Source organism: Equus quagga, chromosome 4 (genome assembly GCF_021613505.1).
Source record: "Equus quagga isolate Etosha38 chromosome 4, UCLA_HA_Equagga_1.0, whole genome shotgun sequence".
In the NCBI taxonomy this organism is placed as follows: Eukaryota; Metazoa; Chordata; class Mammalia; order Perissodactyla; family Equidae; genus Equus; species Equus quagga.
The window spans coordinates 50,364,462-50,380,700 of record NC_060270.1 but is presented as its reverse complement, the minus strand read 5'-3'; the positions used below and the strand labels follow the sequence as shown (position 1 = coordinate 50,380,700).

The 16,239-nt window shown below is 41.3% G+C and overlaps 1 protein-coding gene across 16 annotated transcripts in view; it reads right to left on the bottom strand.

Annotated features, from left to right (window-relative positions):
* Positions 1–16,239, bottom strand: part of MECOM (MDS1 and EVI1 complex locus) — a 533,910-nt gene that overhangs the window by 60,576 nt on the left and 457,095 nt on the right. The window contains exon 1 of one of the 16 annotated variants that reach the window (XM_046658726.1): positions 1,203–1,982. The exons of 12 other annotated variants lie outside the window; for them this stretch is intronic. Coding sequence is in view for 1 of the 4 variants with exons in the window: in XM_046658724.1 (XP_046514680.1) it covers positions 961–1,167 (207 nt within the window). In the remaining 3 variants the exon portion in view is untranslated. 3 more of the 16 variants (XM_046658724.1, XM_046658732.1, XM_046658730.1) reach the window with 3 other exon arrangements.

The window sequence follows — 16,239 nt, the reverse complement described above, 5'->3', positions numbered from 1 at the left end:
TTGCTGGCTTCCTTGACTAGCAAAAAGAAGGGGGGGGGGAGCAGCTCTACTGACACACTAGAGAAATATTTAATGAAGGAAATAGGGTGAAGTCACTGAAATGCAACACCAGTTCCATTTCATATTTGCAGAAAGACGTGGAAAACTTGTTAATTTTAAAGTCAAAAATCATCTATCCCCTTAGCTTTCCAGCATTCCCTTTTGCGGGGGAAGGGACTTAAGTATTGCATACACTGCACATAAAAATTCTAGGTGTAATTTTATTCCGTGTTAACATTATTGCCATTGCCACTGTCAACAGTGAAATTAATTTAAAAACAGGTTCATTTCCAAAGAATGTCTTTTTACATATATATTACATGATTATTCAAATATTTCACCAACATATTAACTTTCTTACTCTCAATATTCTTGCCCCAAGACAAAAAGCTGAACTTTCTCCAGAAGCGTTTCCCCCCTGGGTGAATTATCCACTTTTGATTTGCTAGCAGAACTGCATTTGTCTCCCAAATGTCTTAATCGTCTCGGAAATCTCGAATAAAATTAAGTAACAACACATCTTCCGTCATTTCATCTAACACACTCCTGTGTTTTTAAAAGCTGTCAAGTTCCAAAGATAGCTTTAAAAAAAAAAAAAAGAATTCCCTTTAGGTGGACTCTAGAGAAAGGCCCTTTCAAAAAACCAACAGCAAAAGGAAAAAAAAATCCCCACAATCTAGCCAAAAGGTCCGAATGTGACTTTCTCGCGAAGCAGCACACGATGTTGGACAGCAAAGCTGTTACTTGGCAAGGTGGAACCCGGCCGAAAGCGGCTCCAAAGTCGCGTGGCTGGTGCCAGGAATCCAGATTTTGGCAACCCCACCTTCTGAGTCCCTGATACCGACGGACAGACACACGGAGGGAGGGGAAGCAGGAGAAGAGTTCGAGGAAAAGAGGCCGACAGCCGGCAGAGAGACCCACCGAAGGCCGGACGACCCACCCCGGAGACGCGTCCAGACCGCACCGTTCCGCAGGAGGAACAAGGAAATCGCCAGTCCCGGCAACGCAGATAAGCAGCTGGGCTCCGCGAGACTGCGGGCAAGTAGGAAAAGAAGGCTGGGGGCGGGGGGCGCCCCGGAGAAGGGGTGCCCAGGCAGGAAACTGTCCGAAGTTACAAACTATGCACATCACCAAGACTTTTTTTTTTAAGTGAGTTTTCTTACCTTAAGATTTCTATGGCCTCAACTCAGCAATAAAAGGCAATCACAGAAGAATTAAAACAAACAAATAATCAGCAGCCCCCAGCTTTCCTGCACGAAAATCCTTTCAAACGATCCCGAGCAACATTTCGAGATGTAAAAAAAAAAAAAAAAGCCTCGCGTCTCGATTTCCGAACGGGTCTCTCTGATAACTTTGTCCGTCTCTAGGATCTGCTCGCCAGGACCACGCGTTTCAGATTTATTGTCCGCCAACAGTGTATTTTTAAGACCAGAATTGAAGTCTCCTCTCGTCTGGGTGACCCGGGTTTGGTGTGTTTTGGCTTTTTCCCCCTTCCTAAATGAGCTCGGGGCTATTCCTTCTGGTTCACATCACCTCCCTCTTTTCTCACTTTCTCTTGCTCTTATCAGCCCGATGTGTAATGAAAGTTATCTGAAACCCACTAAAACTTCTTCCACTTCTCTCTCCCAGTTCCAAGGGGGTGGGGGGGAGAAACAGGCAGGAGGAGGAGAGTTTGAAAAGGTGGGGGGCCTGGGGAGGCGAGGGGAGCTCTAGCCCCCTTTCAGATCCTCCGCAGCTCCTTCCCCGGTCCCAGACCCTCACGGGATCGTCCCCTTTCGCAACTCCAAGCTCAGCCGCCGGGTTTCTATTTCATGAACTGTCTCTTTAAAGAGGATCTGCTCGGCCATCCAGAAAGAACCCGGGGCGAGGGAGAAAGGGAGCTATCTCCCGCCGCCCAGAGTGATCGGAAGCCAGACGGGCTCCTCTTTCAGTAAATTTTTAAAGTGACAGCAGCCTCCTCTGGCGGGAGAGGTCACAAAAAGGTCGCCAAGACCCAAGTCCTATAGGGACAGACTGATTATGGATGCACCATCCCCCTTAAACATGTAGATTTCTCTGGGTAAACAACCAATGGGGAGATCTCGCCAGGCAGGATTTCTTTCCCCAGGGAAATATCCTCTGTTTCGGTGTCCTGAAAGCACAAGTGTGAGTGTGTGTGTGTGTGTGTGTGTGTGTGTGTGTGTGTGTGTGTGTTGGGGGGATGGGAGTGATGGGGTGGAGAAGTGCTTTTGGGGATGTGAGGGTGTGTGCACGGAGGCTGGGGGTGGGGCGCTAAGGGGGCGAGAAGGAGGTTTAGGATATAGAGACCCTGGCTCATGCTAAACAGAATTAGTTTAGAAATTCTCAGAAAACAGCAGCCCAAGAGTGAAAAGTTGACATGTCCATTTCCAGTTTTCTGCTAAGCATCTTTTTTTACTATTATTGAAATTCGTACTCTAATTTACTCCCTGTATTATTATAGTGAGGTCAGCAGAAGAGCATGCTTCTTTTTCAAATCATATTTTTCTTCAAAGAAGGAGTTTACAAATCTGAAACATTATTTGCATATAACCTGCCCCAAATAACGTATTATCAACTTAGAGAGATTGAAGATTGGTGAGTTTTTGCCATATTCTTTGATACATTAATTAAAACACTGTGAACGACCAAAAGTGGAATTACGCAGTTTGACAACGCAGATTATTTTTAAACTCTTACCATTACAAATGCTGTTTTTGGTGATCAGTACTATATGGTGATTAATAACTTTCTAGTATATATGGTTAATTTTTCTCAACGTGTTTCAGAAACGACGTTGGAAAAAAGATATAGGGAATGCGTTGCAAAATAAAAGTGTCTATGCGTTCACTTTAGCCAACCTTGGAAAATTTAGTAAAATCCACCGGTTAAATGGAAATCAACGCTTTTTAATCACAAAACTCCATTCATAAATACGAATGGACAAAACCCAACTTCTCGACTCAACAGTGGAAAGTTAAGCAAAGTAAGCGAGTGAAGGGACATGCGGGGAGGATTGGAGGCAGAGGGCATGGAAAGCGCGCTTATGGTAAACTTTATCTGCAAACGGGGACAAAGCAAGTCCCCTTTTTGTTTGGTCCAAGTGCAAAATAGACGTGTAAATCTAGTAGATCTATATTTCCCCAAAATGCTGATTTAAAAACAAAAATAGTAACAAAAGGGAGGAATGTGGGGGAGAGAAAATGACAAGAGGTGGTGACTAATTCGTTTCGGTGGCCTGTTATCTGTGACATTGAACTGTTATTTCAGATAATGGCCATTGTTTGAGGGAAAATCGCACAGCAGTGGTAGGTAGGACAGGAAAAATCCTTTGTAAATAACCTAAAACCCGGGCAGATATTCCCATAGAGTTCGGCGCTTGAGAACCTTTAAGAGCCCCCGGTTTGCTGCCATTGATTTCCTGCCCTTCCTCAACTTGCCCATTGTCGGAGACCTTCTTTTTCTTTTTTTTTTTTTTTTAATTTAGCCATAAATTGGACCGGCTCGAGCTATGAGCTGTTCTATTTTCTTCCTGTCAGGATGAGGGATTTGTTTTATGATGCATTGTGTATTAAATACAAGTAATCTGGGGAACCGATTGCTTCAGACAGTGCGGCCTGATCAGGGGGTCTGAGAGCTCAGCGCCCCAATCTCTCTCCCCAGCCGCGCGGCCCCCACCTCCTTGCCCTTTACAAAGCTGCTCTGAAAAGGAGGAAACGTCGGTGGATAAACAAAAGGTCGTGTGGAATCAGTGGCAGGTCCTGGCTAAATTAGGATTTCGTGGAAAGGGCCTCCGAGTGTTTTCCCTTATATTGGGTTCGGGTGGGGGAGGCGGGGCGACTTTCAAGGTCTGGGTACTTGCAGGGGCGGCAGGCGGCCGGTAGATGGCGTTGCGCCCCGAATTACGGCGCGGCGCCGGCGGCTCCAGCCACCCAGGTGAAGCCGCTGCCGCCCGCCGGGCGCGGGCAGCCGGGCTCTGCCCTCCGCCTCGCGCCCTCCGGAGCCTCAGCCGGGACGGGCGCGCCCGAGGTCCGGACCCGCAGACACTGGCCAGGGCTAGGGCTATTTCTGCACGTGATCTTCTCTTCCCCAAATAGAGCCAGAAGAGTTAACACTTTCTCTCCGAGATCTTGGCAGATGTGTCTAGAGAGATGGGGGATTATTTAGCCTCATCATTATTATTTTATTAATATCATCATTATCGGTCTTGTTCTCTACTGAATAACTTGTGAGAAAGACTAAAGGAAATCATCAGAAGGACCCGGACAAACTAAATCTCAATCTCTCTCTCCCATCCCGCCCGCCCCCGTGCCCCTTTGATTATATAATAATAACTTCACGGAAAGGCAGTCGCCTCACTTTTTCTTGACACAACTTGAAGTTTTAAAAATAGGGTCCTGAAATCCCCGAGTAGCTAGGCGGGCCTTGTTTCTCATGAAAGGAGCCTCTTGCTCTTTGAATACTAACCCTTAGGAGAAGACCCTGACCGCCCTCGCCCTCTTCCCATCAGAAGTGAAACAGAAGAGGAGACAGCGGGCTGGAGCAAGAGTTCTTGCAGGGGGCTTGCTTTTCCCCTCCGGTTAACGTGCTTTCCATCGGGAGGTTTCTAAAACAATAAATAAATACAAGGAGCCAAATACCACCACCAATTCCCTTTATTCCTTGGGATTTCTGGTGAAATCTGTTTACAGTAGTTCCCAGTTACAAATTAATCTGCAAAAGCCGCTGTCTGCTCAGCAGTAATGAGGAACATGCGTGTTCTGCAGTGTTTAGCGCTGCCCTTGAAATGGGCTATTAAAAATAATGGTTTTACTATAATCTCAAACCAGCTTTAATTTGCAAACATGTATCAGGACAGATGATCTAAATATTAAGGGGATGGAATGGGGGAACATACTACAACAAATGTAGAGCTTTGGGGAAAGCAGAAAACAGAGTGGTTCATGAGCAATGTTTAAAAAGAGAATCAGATTTTTAAAAACATTTTTTCCGAAAGGAATGATTGTTTTTCTGTCTTGTTCTGTTAATTGTTGTTTACCAGGAAAAAGGCATTGGAAAATATGAGGTTCGAGTGTGAGCTGATAGATTTTCTGGGAGCTGTAAAGACCCCCCCTTTGGCTGATGGCAGGGCTGGGGTGGGAGAGGTTAATGTGTTTTCTTCCTGGTTTGAAAAGGGCATAAACCCTCCTCAGGCCCCTTCCTTCCTCCCCCATCTGTGTGGACTGCAGAATCTTTAAAAGGCTCAAAGATTTCCAATAAGGCCACTGGCTCTGCCTTCATTGTGTAACTGTTTATTTAAAATAAGTCAATATATTAGTTAAAGCAGTAAGAAGTTAGTGCTCCAGTATTCAAGTGATTCCCACAAGACTGTAAGCTGATGCCTCTTTTAAGCCTTAAACTTCATGGTTGTCCCAGAAGTAAAAGTTCTGCTAATGGAGACCCTATGGGCATGGTACATTCCAGCACATCATTAAAGGAAAGAAAAGCAGTCCAGCCAAAGCCAGATGAAATGACTGCACTGTCCACTTTTAATAGGCTTCCTGTGGACGAACAGCCCTGTAACACTCTGCAGAGGACAATATTTAAAAACAAGACAACTTGCTGGCAGTTTTCAATACCATAAAGTTAATAAAGTATGTTCCCATTCACCCTGACATTATGTTTTTAGTTTATAGAGGAAGGCACTTTATAACCTCAGCCTAAGTAGAGTTCCCTTTAATTCTGCAGCTTTGGGTTTCTTGAGGTGGCTAAACATACACTGAGCTCCAAGCCTGACGTTTTTGTTTTAACACTGTTTTTTTGTAGCTTTTCAAGAACGTACAAGTGCATTTGTACATTTCTCGAGTGCGGTTTCATTCATGGAGATCCTGTTCAATCGTGTTTCATACAGTTCATGTCAAGAAGCATGAAATAATCTGAGAAATTGACATTTGGCTGAACAATAACTGCTTGCTAATTAAATTAGTTTCATGTATAGATATTGATGGAAGTTTAAAAAGAAAATCAATGCTTCCTTTTCCACGACAGAAAGGGATTTTGTAAAATCTTACCTAACCTGAGACAAATATAAGAAAAAATATATAAGTACCTCTTAAGGACTCAAGAGACTTCCCACTGATTGCATATAAATATTTCTCCCAATATAGAAACTCCAATTTGTTTCTCCTCTTTCTTTTCCTCCAAATTCATGACCACCTACAATTTCTTCTCCCAAGTCTTTTTACTTAAGAGAGTAAGCCTTGTAATGAAGCGTAACATTTAGGCAAGAGAAACTAGATCAGAAAGCCATGGAATCAAAGGTAAAATGTTGTTTAATTTTCACTTATATATTTTAATCAGGGGAGTATTTCACAAACTTGGGTCCCTGAACTTGAAGGCAGTTTTGTGATGCTGGGTAGGTGGCCCCAGCCACCAGTCCAGCACAATGAGTTTACAAACAAAAAGGACTCTGAGTGTCTTTAGTCACCAACACAACCCCACTGCTCAGGAGAGAGATTTCTGGTCTTCCTGATGCACTTTGTCTTTTTTTTTAATCTATGGGGGGAAAAGCTGTTAAAAAAAAAAAAGAAAAGAGGAAATTAAAGGTAAAAAAATGTAAATAAAAAATTTCCCTTGGTCTGGAAATGGGCCCGACTGAAAGCATGTTAATCTCCACCTCAGTAATTTGGTTCTCCAGGAGAAGACAGAAGCCCTGCTGCTGTGCCCTGCACTTCATAAATCACATCTTTATGTGGACAAGGTCAGGGCACCTAACAGCTCAGACATGGGCCTTTGCAGTGGCTCGAGGATTCCGGCGTGTTTACTCTCCCGCTCGGCTCTCCGAGGAGTAGTCCAGCACGCTTCTAATTACTTTTGATTATTTTCATTTGCTGGGGTCAGTCTGGCTTGCCAGGACTGCTGGAGGGTTGATTTCCTACAAATCTTGATGTCTTTGTAGGACGGCACTGTGTGCGTTCAGAATTAGCACCCCGTTATTGTCCTTCCTAACAGACACCGTGATAGAAAAGTTTCCCCGGTGAACCATTAGCTGCTTCTCTTTTTATTAATTAACTACAAAGCATAACCACCTATCTGATCTTTTTTAAAAAGATGCAGACGCTTAGTTGGGTATTTTATAGTGTATTTGGCCAGAATGAAAGTGAATTTTTCTTTTTTTTGCTTCAACTTTAAATATATTTAGTAATGACTAGCAGCTCTTTGGAAACTAAGATGAAATACTTTGCTGAGACAACAGCTCTAGTGAATAAATTATTATACTCAAAGATTTATTTCCTAAACTCCAATTAAGGCTGCCATATTTAAAATATTTTTTGTTGGGCTATTTTGATGTATTTCAGTCCTAAGCTATTACACTGAGTGGTTATTTTGCGGCTAAAGCACAAGAACAACAAAAAATTTATACCAAGTTTAAATGAAAACACTGTGATAAAAACTTTAATAAGATATATTCCAATAAAATTTTCATAGAGAAAAAGAGACAAAATAGCATTATTTTTTTATTCCATATCCCCCCAAAGCAGAGATGTTTAATGCTCTGAGGTGTATGCATTAAAAGATACATTGTAGAAAAAAAAAATGATGAGCAAATAAATATTCAGAAAAACTGAGAAACATTCACAAAAAAACCATAATATAGTAACATAACACATCCATCACTGACCAAAAATTACTGTTATCTTTTTATTTTATAGAAGGTAACTTGGATCTCTATTATGGTTAGTGTCAAAACGGCAAATCCCTCATTCTTCTTTAGATCAAAGAATTAACGTACTAAATGCTTGAGAATTAACCTCAACTCTGTCAGGAATTAATTTTTCATTATTTCATTAATTTTAATTAATTCAATCTTTTAACACAGCATTTAGCACATTGTACAATAACTCCAGGGTCAGCTGCTTCCCTGAGGGTTTAGAAACACCATTTAAGAGGACGTTTAGACTCATAATCTTGTGGGGAAAGTAGGTTGGAAGACCTTTCTCTACTCCTGTCTCCACTCCTAGCTGTGTGCCTTTGGGTAAGTCACTTAACCTTTGGATCAGTTTCTATGAAAGTTTCATAATATCAGCCTAATTGGAGTGTTGGGAAAATAAATTGGGTGATATGAGTGTGAACTGCTCTGAGTTCACGGGAACAGGTCAAAATACTATACGTTTCACAGTATTTGTGTTTGTGTAATGGGTTGGAATAGACTTACACACACAATGAGGAAGATAGTCTGGTTTATACTTTGAGGAACGGCAAAGTCTAAGTATTTTTCTACCCTCTTTCTTCCATTCCAATGTCAGTTGCCCTCATCCTTACCCTGACCTATGGAAGAGAAGAATTTTAAGAAAAATGTTTTTTTTCTCTCAAGCTGTGCTACCTCCGAAGATGTCCGTCTCTGTCTGGCTTGCAGCTGAGTTTATTCTGTCCCACCTACTGTGTTCTCTGCCAATCAGTAAGAGGGAGAGTTCTGAGCAGAGGTGGAATACCACTGAGATCCAAGAGCCCTCAAAGCCAGAGTAGGAGGCCACACTCACACACACACACACACACGCACACAGACTAGTTTTAGGTCAATATTTCTTATCAAGGCCAGGAAATTTATTCTCTACCGTGTCCTCTGGGGGACTTTAAGTGCCAGAAGGACAGGAGTTGGGTCTATCTTATTTGCCCCTATTGCCCAGAGCCTAACATAACACCAGGCACATAGTAGGTATCCAGCAGATGTTTGTTGACAGAATGTATCAGGTCTTTCCTTGGTTTTTCATTCCCACCTAGTTTGGATGCCTAGCTTGGATGCTTGTCACCTCTAGTCTGAATTATTGCAATGACTTCCTAACAGATTTTCTGACCCCCACTCATCCTCCCACCAGTTTATGCTCAACGCTGTTAATCTTTCCAAGCATTAGCTATTACTCACTCCCCTGCTCAAAATTCTTCAATGGGTTCCAGTTGCCTAACAATTCAGTATAAACTCACTCTAGTTTTTGAAAATTAAATGAGGCAATGTATGTAAATCACTTAGACTCATGCATGGCACATAACATATGGTCAATAAAAAATAGCTATTATTATTTTTGGTATTACTGATATAATTGTAATTATAATCATTATTGTTCCTCAGCTTATAATTCATTCTGCCTTGATTATCTTGGATGAAATCTTATCTATCCTTCAGAGCCACCCTTTTTTTATGCCCAATGATTCCCACTAACCAGATTTGACCTTTTCATCCTTCCCCCCAAATCATCTGTGCTTCTCTCCTGGTTTATAACTGGTTCTACCTTACCTTACAGTGTATCTGTAATGCTCTTCAGTATTCATTATGAAAATCATCAGTGGACCTCCTTAAGGGCCGTTGTAAGATTCTTAAGAACGGAATCAAGTTTTATTCATACTGATATCTTCAGTAGCATCTTTTCATAATAGGCTAAACCACCTTTGAACTTCCCTTGCAAGGGTGAATTAATTATGGCTAAATATAGGAGGAGTTGCTATATTTAATATCCAAGGAAACTGGACTATTTAACACTGTTCCCATGGGGAGTCAATTGATGCCCTGATAATTCTCTTTTAGGAAATTTAGAGATAGAAATTCCTGCCACTGCTGCTTCTCAGGAGTAGCGCTTTATTGCTCTCCCACCCCCCATTTCTGTTTCTGTACCAACTCTCTGCCCTTTACTTGGTGCACACCCCAGACAATATCTTGGACTCCTCCATTTCCCTTATCCCCAGTGGCCCATCACTGGCTTGGGCATTCCGTTAAATTGTTTCTATAGGGCCTTTACCTTCCCACCGGCACTGGCCTAATGGAGGCTCTTATCATTTTAGGCCTGAATTTTGTGGCATTTTTACACCAAAAATCAGTCTTCCTGAAATAACAAAGTTATAACAATGTTTTGCTTTACCTAAAAGCAAAAGGTAAAAAACAAAGAAAAATCACACTAATAAAAACTCCAGTTGATCATAATTTGCTAGAAAATAAAGCCCCTAATCCAAAATGCAATCTCCTCCATAATTTGATGTCAAATTTCTCTCTCCAGGCCCATTTCCTAATTCCTCCTTCTGCACAAATCTTCAGCTCTGGTTGACAACCAGGGATCTGAGTGGAAACTCCTGGCCCTTTAACTGTGTTCATGCCGGCCCTTCAGTTTTCTCGTCTCTGATATTCACAGCATTCAGGAGATGGAACAATAGACCAAGGAGAGAGAGTGATAGTTCTCTCTATCAAGCTCATGCACAGTGCTCCGGCCTCCCTTCCTTGAAATTCATACAATACTCAATATTAAAATCACTCACTAATCAGTTGTCATTTTTTAGGGTCTTTTGGGATATTTCTATCATCTGCCAATCTACTTATAAGCTGTTTGATGGCAGAAAACGCCCTTCACACCAGCATTTTCCAATCAGTGACTTGTTAACAGGTATTCCTGATAATGTGTTCTGTGGTCAACAAGGTAAAGAGAGCTCCCTCTTGAAGCTTCACAACGAACGTCAATGTGGCAAGTGTTCTAAGACTCGAAAAGTCTAAGTCCTTCAGTAAAGAAATCTATTGAGCTTGTTTAATGGGGCATCAACAAAGATATTTAAACAGGTATGAAAGTGCCTTTCCCCTTCCAGTGGAATACCTAAGGGGAAAAATTTTGGAAATAAAGTTGTATATTACTTTGCATCTGTTTCAGCAAAGCATATGAAGTATTCCCCTGAATATTTTTCTTTCTTTCTTTTTTGTTTTTTTGAGGAAGATTAGCCCTGAGCTAACTGCTGCCAATCCTCCTCTTTTTGCTGAGGAAGACTGACCCTGAGCTAACATCTGTGCCCATCTTCCTCTACTTTATATGTGGAACGCCTGCCACAGCATGGCTTTCCATGCGATGCCACGTCCACACCCAGGATCCAAACCAGCAAACCCTGGGCCACCAAAGCGGAACGTGCACACTTAACCACTGTGCCACCGGGCCAGCCCCTCCCCTGAATATTTTTCTATCAGTTGACTGTTTTCAACTTTTGATCAAAAAATATTACTACCAAACAGTCATAGATGAATAAAGACAAAATCAAGCCTCAACTTTTCATTCAACTGGGAAGCATTTGGAAGATCTATCAAGCACGCAAAGAAAGTAGGTTATCAGTAAACTCCTTTGCCTGTGGACTACTGCAACTGCACTCGAATATATGGTATGAGAACCCTCCAAGGAATGTGTATAATCTCACTTCAAAATCAACCGACTCCTTCCTATCCTCTTCCCTTACAAGCCCTTCTAAAGCACAGATTTTACCGTGGGCATATTTACACGCAGCGTTTTATATGATTTAGGTTTTTCTTAATAAGCCTCGGCATGATCTAGATATGTATGTTCCCGGGAGAAGGGAAAGCAGCAAGTCAACCTCTGTATAGGGATGCCTGAATGAAAATGTTTAAGAATTTGCTTTTTCGCCAGTTTTTTATATTAGATTCGTGCGTTGTGCCTCCCGATGGCTGTCTAATCACTAAACTAAGTGGACATTGAATCAGATGGCATACAAAATTACAGGAATTTGATCTTTAGATAAACCACAAACCTTGATGAACTAACGTTGTTCCAATTGACTTGACTCATCATCCCAAAGAACAGAACATGTCACAGGCGCGACCATACAGTCTTCTCTGTACAGAACACTAATGGCTGGGATTAATTTGTGATCTATTGAAAGTGCTTGCTTCTAACTAAAGAGGCATTCACTAATGGAGGGGGAGGGATGGTGAGGCAGCTCTGGCCCCCGAATTATTGCTCCACTCCAAAGCTATGACGGTAGGTGCTGATTATGATGTTTCCGTCACAGAATTATTAAGAAACAATCAATATGTTAAGTTATTATCAATGATTTAGTGAAACATTTATTTTTTCTCTATGTTGGAAATGCTAAAATTCCATTTTATTATGTCAGTGACCACAGCCAGACACTTTAAAAATAAAAAGTAAAAACTCTATTGAGCCAGAGGAATGTGGTAAGGCTTACAATCCATTTAATAGGTGTCACACCTTTGATCCATATCAAACGGTAAAATGTCAAAATATTCCGATAGTGGTTAAAGTAATAAAATCTCAGTATAAGTGTGAAAATACGGACATTGATGTCAGCTGTGGCTTTAAAAATATCTTTCTATAAATTCTGTTGAGTCAATTCTTCAATTTCAAATAAAATCCTAATATAGCCTGTCTATAAACTCCAGAATTAAGTACTGGTCAATTTCCAAGATGCAGATTCTCAAAAGTATTTGTGTTTTGGTATGTGGTTCTTGGCTGGAACACAAATCCAGGCTTGCTAATGCAGTGCCCTACAAACTAAGAAGGGAGAATGCCAGAAGGGACATGAATGGAAATAGTTAAAGAGGAAAGAAAAATATTCACACTGATTCACACCTAATTTCTCTCCCCATATGATCTGGGCTACCATTTACAAATAAGCCATGGAACCCAGTCATGAGATGGAGAAAATCAAAATTAAGAGCCCAGGAAGATAAGATTGAAAAGACTACAGATTTTAAACTCATGCTTTTGTGTAATATTGCCTTGTGTCTTACACAGTTTTACATTCCCCCTCCCCGCTTCCACTCTTACAAAAGCTAGCAAAGTTCACGTGCCCTCAAAAAAAATGGTTGGATAAATCAAATTTAAATGATTCACTAAGTACTTTAGCTATGTAATGTGTTTGTATTAATTTTGTGGGGGGTTTGTCTCTGCAGAAATTATCATAATAAATGTTTATTGTTTCCTGTACATATCTCCTTGGTAACCAATACTGGAATATTTCAAGAAAGTCATTAAAAGTCTTTATAAAATACATTTTGCTAAATTTTAATCTTGGAAAGCACAGTGGAGTTGTAATGTATACGAATTCAAGTTACTAATGTTCAACTACTGTGAACTGAAAGAAAGAGGGAGAGGGTGAGGGAAGCGGAGAGAGAAGGAGGGAGAGAGAATGAGAGAATGATCCTTTACCCAGAAAAGAGCATGAGATGAAAACATGAATCATCTGTTCCCTGGGCAGGAACCAGTGTTCCAACGCCTTTTGCACTATGAGTATCTTGTTGCATTGAGTGCGACTCTTGGGTTTAGAGATATGGATTTTTCACACCCTGTAGCCCTGAGTGCACATACACCACTTCCTCTGATGCTCAATCAAAGCCAAGGTGAGCGACACCAACATTGGACAGTTTAAGGGCTGAGCAAGGGAAATTTTGATTATACTTAATTTTCAATTACTTGCTCACTGCAGAATCTAAGCCTTCAGTAAAAGGTAAATTCACTGAATTTTGTTTAGATTTTGAAACATACTCCATAGCAGTAACAAGATAAATAATTAAGATGAGTAAATTAACGTGTCCTCTACCCACAGCGTTTGTAGAGGGCAAACCAACATTGCTAATTCTTCCCTGTCCCCAATAATGGTGTTTAATGTGGTCCAGGTGATCCCAGTGGCTCATGACTCATATGACCCAGCTGTCAAATCGCCAACACCTCAGATGTGGAAGCAATAGTCTATTTTCACAAATGACCTGCCTCTTGTGGCCTTTAGCAGGGAAAGTGAGGGGCTGAGTGTGGTAAGCCGCCATAATGAAGTAAGAAGATCTTCTTCCCGGGGCTCAGTGGACCACAGGTTTCCTCTCTGCAAATAGGAAGTCACTTGGGCTCGTGAGCAGTCAGTTTCACCCCCCGTTTCCTGCTAAGCTGTAGCCCTCTGATGTTGGAGCCCTTGATGGAGTCAGCTTCCAGTTATGTGAGAAGTTGCTTGAACTTCTTGAACTTCTCTTTCAATATCTTTAAAACTGTGGTAATGGCACCTATATCATAGGAGGCTATTAGGATTAAACAATGGAGATAATGTATATAAAGCACTTAGTATAATGCCTGGTACTTAGTAGAGACTCATAAGGAGGAAAAATAGTATAGAGTGATTAAAAGCACAGACGCTAGAGTACAACAGCCTAGATTTAAATCACAGCGTCACCATGTGTTAGGCAAGTGAAATGTGCCAAGTTACTTAGCACCCTGGTTTCCTCATCTGTAAATGGGGATAATGATAGTATCTCACAGAGTTATTGAAAGGCTTAAAGAAGGGAATCCATGCACAGCGCTTAGATCAGTGCTTAGCCCATAAGCATCTAATAAACATTAGCTATTACTAAATGGAGTTCTAACTCATTAAAATAGTTGTTACTGTCTATGTAAATGCCCTCTATGGTTTGTTTTTTTCATAGACATCCTTACATCAGAAGAGAAACAAACATTTTTTTCTCCTAATTTATTTGCTGTCACTCAGGAAGCACTTTGTTTCTGAGAAACAGAAATGGAAACATAAAAAGCCAGAGAAGAATACCTAAAATAAGTGATGGGAATGCAAATTTATTACGACATGTAACAACTAAGCTAAGAATCCCAATCCCAATGGGGAGAAATATTTCCTAAGAAAGGAATATTGGAGATAGGTAAAAGAAAGCACATAAAGAGAAACAGGAATCTTCATGATACCACTGGGGGTGATACATGTTTTCAGAATAAACTTTGAACAAAAATTAAGTTTGATGTATATTTTAGGCAACATTTGAAGTAGGCTATTAAAAGATATAATTCTTCAAAATGCAGGAAAACATGGGAGATGAAACATTCAAGGAAAAGGAAAGAGGACACACAGAGTAAGAAGTTGGTGTGAGTGCAGAGGGCCACAATAGAGGTAATTCAGTTTGGGTGTGTAAATTTGCTCTATGGGTTGGGCCCAGAAATGAGTGGGTGCCATTGGAAGTGGATCCTCCAGCACCAGTCAAATCTTTAGATGACTGTAGCCACTATCTTAACTGCAACCTGACATGACTCTGGGCCAGAACCGCCCAGCTAGCTAAGCGGCTCCTGAGTTCCTAAACCATAGAGACTGAAAGCAATACATATTTATTGTTGTTTTCAGCCACTAAGTTTTGGGGTAGTTTGTCATGCAGCAATAGGTTCCAAATACACCAGCCAAAGGTCTTTGGTGGATATGGAGAATCCAGTTGCTGGGCCTCCTCTGATTATCAGGGGATTCAGACCTGGAAGGAGGACCCCCAAGCCTGCATTTAGCCTCGGTTTGCTCATACCTTGCTGTAGAAAGGGGTGGTTTCACCCTCTCATTTAACAAACACTCGCCTCTGGTTCTCCTCATGAACTGTTGCTCAACAGACTCGTGACGACATCTCAGGAGCCATACAGTGGAGACGCATTAGTGAATAAGACTCAATAAGGCCACACTATGGAAAGCTTTCCAAAGCCTGTTGAAATTTAGGCTATATTGGATTGAAAACAGAAAAAGGCGGTGATCATAAATTTCAGAGTGGTAACATCATGACAACAAGATTCCAGAAAGATTTGTTTCCTGTTTCCAGAGCCATCCCGTTTTAGATCATGAGCTTTCAATTGGTTTGGGGGTATGTATCAAATTAGGGCTCAGCTGCTTTGCAAATTCAGACTGATTTTTTGCTATTGTTTATGAATTGGCTAAGATATTGATCTTTGAATGTAGAAGTGACCAGCTAAACTGTTTACCAGGAGTCCCTCAACTTCAGCCCAAATCTAGAAGAAAGGCAATACAGCCATATCAGTGCCAAACGCATCAATGAAAAATACGAGTAGCATTTTTTGTCTCTCCCCCGCCCTCCTCCACGGACTAGGACCTGCCCCTTGCCTGTGGTAGCAGGACTTTCCTGGGAGCTACAGCCACTTCTGATAAAGTGGCTGTTGGCTGCCATTTCCACAGGCTCCCAGAGAGAGTTCCAGGTTTGCTTAAGCACCAACCAAACCATATCAGATGAGACAGAGAGCATAGGCGGGATAACATATTATCCTTTTCAAGGGCCTTTCACTTAGATTAGTTAATTAAGTCACTAATGACACAAAACCATGACAAGGCATGATGAGTAAAATTATCACCACAATAAAAATAAGAAAAATGAGGAAAGAGGTGCAGACGTTAGAGAACTGGCCTACGGTCCCAGGGCTAGTAAGTGGCAGACTGTGGCTAGAAGACGGAACTTTTGATTAGCTCATGCTTTTTCTACAACACCAGTGGTTCTCCATCGATCCAGGCAAAGAGGCTGAATTTCAATTCAATTATTTTTTGTCTTAGAGAATCTGGTAATTTCATTTATCACTCCACTTCACTTTGATATTTACTTTGCAGTTTTCATGTTTAAACGTTTTCTTTGAAGTC